The 7,202-nt window shown below is 44.4% G+C and overlaps 1 protein-coding gene across 1 annotated transcript; it reads right to left on the bottom strand.

The window, feature by feature from the left end:
* Nucleotides 1-3,630: 3,630 nt before the first annotated feature.
* gadd45ga (growth arrest and DNA-damage-inducible, gamma a) lies at nucleotides 3,631-5,336 on the bottom strand. Its single transcript, XM_023394187.2, has 4 exons — nucleotides 5,183-5,336; nucleotides 4,964-5,065; nucleotides 4,645-4,855; nucleotides 3,631-4,478 (listed from the first exon to the last, which is right to left on the bottom strand). Exons 1-4 carry the CDS (start codon nucleotides 5,233-5,235, stop codon nucleotides 4,365-4,367), a joined length of 480 nt encoding a protein of 159 aa, XP_023249955.1. The 5' UTR covers nucleotides 5,236-5,336; the 3' UTR covers nucleotides 3,631-4,364.
* Between the last annotated feature and the right edge of the window lie 1,866 nt (nucleotides 5,337-7,202).

Below are 7,202 nucleotides of genomic sequence, written 5' to 3'. Positions count from 1 at the left end.
GTGGGGGTGGGGTGGGGTGCTGCCTGCCAGCTCATCGTGTAATCTCATCTTGCTGTGGTTACTGTAAGTGAGATGGAGAAGGGAATGGGAAGTAGGGACCACAGTTCCCCATGAAAGTAATGGCTCTGGGAAGGGCGGATCACTCTACCAAATTCTCTCTGAAGCATTTACCATTTACAGTCGAACCACAAGTCTGGGAATCTTTGGGTCTCCTGATATGGAAACACATACTGGAACATTTCACCAGGGTTAAAATAGTCAAATAGCAAGCAATACATGGCATTTTAATGTCACAGGACAAATATCCAAAATACAAACAGTGTCCATTTTATACCCTCCTGATGGGGAGCAAGTAAAGCTTACAATAGGAGCATTACCATTGCCACGTGGCTCACAGATTCTCAGTTTTAACTGTTCACAAAAGTCCTGCCTTTATCCAATTTGCATGATAACTCAAAACGAAGCAAGATTTTTCACTTTTTTGTCTTTGGCAGGCTTCTTCCTCTGCGTGCATGTCCAGTAGAAGGAGGTTTAACTGTGAATTTTGTAACTTTTTGAAAGCAAATCTGAAAGCATTAGTGTGGGAGGAGCATAAGATTTCGTTTTTTTGGATTTACTGTAAAAAGTGCACAGAGTAGAAAACCAATGGACCAGATATAAATATCGCTGATTGAAAACAGTGGTTTGTAAGATTTCATTCTGACACTTTCCCTTTCACTCCCTAACTAATTCTATTCAGCTTACACATTGGAATCGGAATGTTTTAAATATATTGGGAAATAGGCTTACTCAATTTCTTGCTGAGAGTGAGATACCACTCTCATATCTGTCCGTTAAATACGAAGCTGGAGCCAACACCTGGAGGTTTCGTTATCACTGTCAGGTTTCATACTGCAGAAAATCACTGTGCCTGGCCAAGAAACGGTCCCAACTGCTTATAAAACAGTGATATGCTATTTCCCCTTGTTCCCATCCAAATGCTAAGCTAAGCTAACCGGCTGCAGGCTTCAGCTTCATATTGATCGGATAGATATGAGTGTCTATCGACTCTTCCATCTAACTCCCAGCAAGAGAGTGAGTAAGCATATTATACAAATGGTCAGTCTTCTCCCTTCTCTTTCTCCCTTTAATCACCTAAATTTTTGTGTCTGTATCGTTGCAGATCCATCAGAGATTAACTGAATATTTTGTTTGGGGTTATGACCCATGTGAAATAGAGGAGAACTCTTTATCAGCACTTAACATGGAGAGAGAAAGGAAACAGTCTGGATAGCACTCTGGAGTAAACTACTGCTTGATGTTTACCATCGTTCTGTGCCACGGTTGAAAACACTAATGTTTCTCAGTCAGAGCACATCTGTCTGGTCTTGCTCCCTCCCTTTCAGTCTATCGTAACTCCAGATCTCTGGCTCAGTCCTTGTGCAGACAGTCGGGCTGTTTCCACAGTCTGGACTGTTGCTTCAGGCTGTGGCACCACAGCCAACACACGGAGAAGATGTTTGTTAACCTCATACAAATATTAGCAGCGGCACAGCCAAGGAGTCTTTTCCAGTAGCCTTAAAAAGGCTGCTGGAAAGATTTGTTCTCTGCTGGTCCATATACACCTGTAGCCAAAAGGCGCATAGCATTAAAAAAAACACAGGCATGTTGTTGTGCTTTTCGGTCTTGCATAGTGCTTGCACAAGTTGCTGCTACAGGAGTTAGGGTTGAGACAGCAGATAATAGGCCTGGAGAGATGAGGTTTTAGAGGCAAGAATCTCATCTCACAAAAAACCATCAATGTCACTTTCATGCAAAGTAGGTCAAGTATTTTGTCAACAAAATACTTAGTGTTGCATTGTTAACTACTGTTTACTTGGAGCACATAATAAAATAGTCAGCATTTATATGTTATTCAGAAAATGGGTATTTATCTGAGGCATTAAATGTTTTTTTTTTCAAAAACAGGTCAAAATTAGACACGATTGCCACTGCTATTGTTGCTGCTGGTCTTTTTGTTTGTTTTTTTTTCCGAAGCAGAACAGAGAAGGCTGCCTGAAGAACACACTGACCTGCATAGACGAAAATCCCTGAATATTTTACTTGCATTTTTGGATGCATGCTAGAATCAAAAATGCTTTCTCCTTTCACTCCTTTGTTGTACGTGATGTAGATTATGAACCTTTCAACTGTGTCCTGACCTGGCATTGTGAGTTGGCTGGGACTTTTGCAGGTGATTTTCACAAAATATTGTATTTCAACCACACTCAGAAACAGGCTTCATGTTTGATCAGAGTCCAGAGTGCAACAGCCACAGTCATCACAAGCCACAAAGATCTTAATGACTGTATCTAATCCTAATCTTGCTACAGTTTTGAATGTGCATGTAAGAAAATGACTGGTTTTGTCAGCATTTAGAGTAATTTATCCCATATGCCTACCAGTGCAGATATTAATGCCCATGGAAAATCCCTTTATTGCATATCTACATATCTCAAAGTTTTGTTTGAGTAAAAGCTTCCTCTGTTCTTAGAACCCTGAAAAATTGCCTGACATCAGTCTCAGCTGTGTGTACGTGTGTGAGTGTGATGAAGAGTGTGTGCGCGCTTAAGTGTGGTTGTGAGCGTGTGTGCACATACAGGTGTGTGTTCATGCGTTTGCGCACACATGCAGTGGTATGACCAGTGGTTGGCCAGACACCAAGGTGCTGCAAAGAAAAGCGAGATGAGTTCCTCAGAAGTCTGCTATCTCTTTGATGTGGGCCGCACTTTACTGTCAAGCCGACCACTTACGCTAACACGCTTCCTCTTACCTGCCACTGATGATCTTTCTGACCCTCATTCCGCTACAGCTCTACTCCAATTCCAGTCCAGTCTCGATGGTGTCATTGCACGTGCCTCCGCGCACACGTGTGTGCAGGCATACAAAATGTATAACTTTTCATTTCTTTCCCCACGTGTGTTGCCTAACGGTTTGCATGAATTTTGCAAGCCATTGCAAGACATATGAACTGAACTTTCATGCACGAAGACCTTCCAACTTTCCCAACAGCATCTCTGACACGTAAAGTTTAACCTCCTCAGTGCTGTACAGTGGAGCAAAAACGGCTTATTATTACAATACAGCCTCCCCTTTCCACTTGGTTGCACAAAACTATAACTAAGCACACTACCCACTTACACACAGACCTCTGTAGCCCCAGCTGCCCGTGCACAGAAAACAAAAGAGAGCTCTTTCCTGCAGGCCCCCCAGCCTCGGCCTCAGCCTCAATTCTGGCTGCAGCGATTGTGCAAGCTGTCGCGTAAGGCAGCTGGTCTATGAGCGGTAAAAGGTCAGTGCCTGGAAAGAGCACATGTCACAAGTATCATTATGGTGAAACTGTTCTACTCTCTTTTTCTCCATTTAGTCTCTTTTCTAAGACACCCAATCATTTGATCATTACTTTCCGTATGCCACCCACGTTTTACTCTTTACTTCTTCTCTAGCTCTGTGTAGCTGATAATGCATCACTTCCTGATACCTCTATGTCTGTGCAAGCTGCTGTAACTTCCCACACTCTGCTGCAGCTTGGTTAACCTGAGGTCTGGTGAGTGCCAATGGTCCGTGACGCTTAATACAAAAAGGGGAAATAACATTTCTGACAAGAGAAGATGAGTTTGATTGCAAATGTTTATTTCACAAAAAACATTAAAAATTAGTACATTTCAAACAAATATTGCATTTGTTTTGTCTGTATATCTCAAAGTAAAAACAATAGTCCATGAAAAATAAAAAGTGTCACAGGTACAGACACAGCTGAAATCAGGATTTGCAAGCAAAGTCTCTGCTTATCCCAAGAACTTCCTGATAGCTGCGCTGGAAAATAAAAGTTAAGTCCACTTAGACATTTTCAGACCTTCTTCAGGACCAGCATCTTCCTAGTTCCCCTCTCATGAGAGTCAGTGCAGCCTCCACACTTCCATAAGTCCACTTCCATAAGTGACCTTCACTGCCCACTTCCCCTGGTGCCTATACTCTCTTAAGGCAGTCCCAGGGTCTCCACTTCTCATCTTTTCATGCAGTATGCAGTACAGTCCAACTCCTCAGTGTCCATCAGGCTTTCCGTCCACTCCACATACACCTGACCTAGTCCACACTTGACCACTGAACTTGAACCCCCTTCCTCAGGGTAATCCAGAATCAACGTGCCGACCCAGAATGCAATGGAAGCCTGGCTTTTGCAGTGGGGTTGGGGATGGTGGTGGGGTTGTAGTTACAGCCACAGCCTCTTAATCCAGAAAAGTGAGGCAGAGAGGCTTGACACCCCCAGCTGAAGCTCAGCTCCTTGACTTTCTTTTCATCATCTTCATCATCATCATGTGAAGCATTTATAGTGGGATGTCACTTCAGCGCTCTGGGAGTGTGATGGTGGGCACCCAGTCGTACACACTGCGGCTCTCCTCACAGAACAGACTCAGCTTGTCCAGAGCAGGGTCTTTCCATGGGTTTGCACTGGGGCTCTGAAATGAAAAGAATGAGATATTTAATAATCAGATAACCTTGCAACAAACATTATAGTCTATGCAGACATGCGGTGACTTGGCAGCGTGTGCAGAACATTCAGACGGAGGAGTGATGCATGCATGATTCACCGGCTGCCGGTTCCTGACTGAGTGGGAAACGTACCGTGACAAGAATGCAGTGCGCGTCCTTGGGCTCGCCGGTCCCGTCTGCACCCACGAGGTCCGCCAGGCGCTCGATGTCGTTTACGCGCACCACGTTGATGTCGTTGTCAAAGCAGAAAGCCTGGATGAGGGTGAAGTGGATCTGAAGAGCAATATCACACTCGTACTCCTCATCGGTGGCGAGGACGCAGAATGCCACGCTGTCTGGATCACTGAGGGAAAGATAAGAAAGGTGGTCAAAAATAAATCCTTTCTGCTTATGCTTCAAATTTAAAACAATGCCAGCTGTAGTCAAAGATTTCACGAATTGCAATACTCACACATTCATGACTTTAGCAGATTCATAAACTCCAACTGTCAGGTAGTCCTGCTTCTTAGCAGCGACGAGCAGCTCTTCCAGGGCTGCGCCTGCACTTTGCACCCTTGACAAAGAAAAACACACATCATCAGGACACTAGTCACATTTAGAATAACAAGAAAGCTACAAAACATCAACCCAACATCTTGAATAATGTTGTATCCGTGAATTAGATATTTACCTATCTGCGTTTTCCATTGTGTTGTCTTGTCCGCGGATCTCTTCCAGAGTCATAGTTATAATCCAAGCGCGATCGGGATGATACAGTGAACCAAAAAGAAAGAGGGGCTGTGTGTTTCTCTGTGTAGTCTCTTGCGTTATTCTGAGCTCTGAACAGGCTGTGGGTGGTTTTATAGCAGGTCGACGTTGTTTCTCGGCAAGGGGCGGTCTTTTCCGCGCCTGGATGCTACCATTGGCTCAGAGCAGCGGTGGTGAGGAAAGCAAAAGTCCCCGGGCAGTTACGCTGAGCTTGTTGACAACCCCACGTGGGGCAAGATTACAACCTTTCAAGAAATCCCCCCCTCCCCTCCCTCATTCCCTCACCCACCCACGGACCAAGTTGTCCTTGCCTTGTGTACAAAAAACTAAAAGTCCTGTTTACGATGGACTTGAAGAGTCACTGTATCACTGACACGTATAAAGCTTGAACCCACTGTCGCTTCAATGACCCCCCTGAATACTACGGAGCAGCTGCCATATATTACCTATAATTTAAAATTTGACCAAAAATCATTTGAGAATCCCATGAAATTTTTCTTTTTCTTTCTTTTTTTTTTTTTTTTTTTTTAAATATAAAGGCCTATATATATGTTAGATTGATTGTGTCATGATGATAACACGTGGAGGTTGGGCTGGTCTTTCCACCTGCCTGCCTTGTGTTTGTAGGTTATATAATTGTTATGTACCAGGTAATGTTTTTCCATGACAGTTATAAAACCAAGGGGCACAGCAGACCGACACATTTCAGACCATCCTTCAGTGACAATGCAACCGAATATGCAGACCATTTAAAGGAAAGATCCGGGTCGGCGGAACCAGCAGTGAAGTGAACAATCTGGAACAGAAGTGGACTTCCCCAGCTCGGGGAATCACTGCTGTGATATTTATAGCAAATCCAAACTTTCCCGGTAGACACAGCATTGCTTCTCCCTTAATAAACAGCTTTGTTGATGGTGCACCTGCACGCGCACACATATCCTACCAACCTGTTACCCAACTTGCTGCTGTGTTTACAGTCAGTACAGCCCGGAAGTTACGGGCAAGCGAGCAAGCCTGTCCTGACCCAAATAGAGCTTGATTTTTTTGATGGCGACCTCGTATTTGGAGGAGTGACCAAAACAGCTTGTGGCCGGCACACGCCACTTTTTGTCTGTACATTGTTAAAGGAAGCTTAATTGCCGGTCTGTCTTGACGCGTGTCGTTTCTCTAAGGAGAGAGAATAAAGCGACTTTGTGTCACAACAATACTCACGTCCTCCACCTGCCCCCGGTCCTTTCATGGGGCTGGGGGATGTGAGTAGCCTATGTGTGTGTGCGTGAGCATCCTGCGTGCGCTCTACACTCTTTATTACCCCACTCCATTCATTGCCCTACGGCAGATGCCCGACAGATGCGCTTGCCACCCCCCACTCCTGAAAAGCGCCACGTGCCGCAGCCAGTAGTCTTTTCAGGTCAATTTATCTTATCAGTGGGACTGCAGGAGTTTACATTCAACATCACTCGCTGTTCGGACAGATGCCGAAGGCTGTGTATGTTTACGCACCCGCTGACTGGTCTTGCCTTAACTTGGAATCATGTCTACTATAGTATAAGCAATGTTGTACAATGTGTATGAGTAACTGAGTCTTGGAAAACAAATTATAAAAGCTCAAAACTTATCATGAAGAAAATCTTCACAGCTAAGAGAGAGTGAGTCACACCACACAATAGGGGTCTAAGTAGCACAAAGGACGCCTAATTACCAGAACATTGAGCTCTATTAAAGGTTGTTTTCATCATAGGGTTCTTTTTAAACGATGAGTCAAATAAAAAACCACTGTGTCATTTGTTTGTAAGCAAATATCAAGGTGCCCACATGTTAACTGATTGACCTTTAACCCTATCTTACACCATCTACGGAGCTGCTGGGACGCCAGCTTAGTGTCAGAAATCTGGACTAACAGCGCCACCTGCTGGAACTTATAACGACTGACCCTCCCCCCC

Source organism: Seriola lalandi, unplaced genomic scaffold (genome assembly GCF_002814215.2).
Source record: "Seriola lalandi dorsalis isolate HSWRI2012SDOR001 ecotype SW California unplaced genomic scaffold, Sedor1 jcf7180002054946, whole genome shotgun sequence".
Classification (NCBI taxonomy): domain Eukaryota; kingdom Metazoa; phylum Chordata; class Actinopteri; order Carangiformes; family Carangidae; genus Seriola; species Seriola lalandi.
This window is presented reverse-complemented; position numbering and strand designations above follow the sequence as displayed.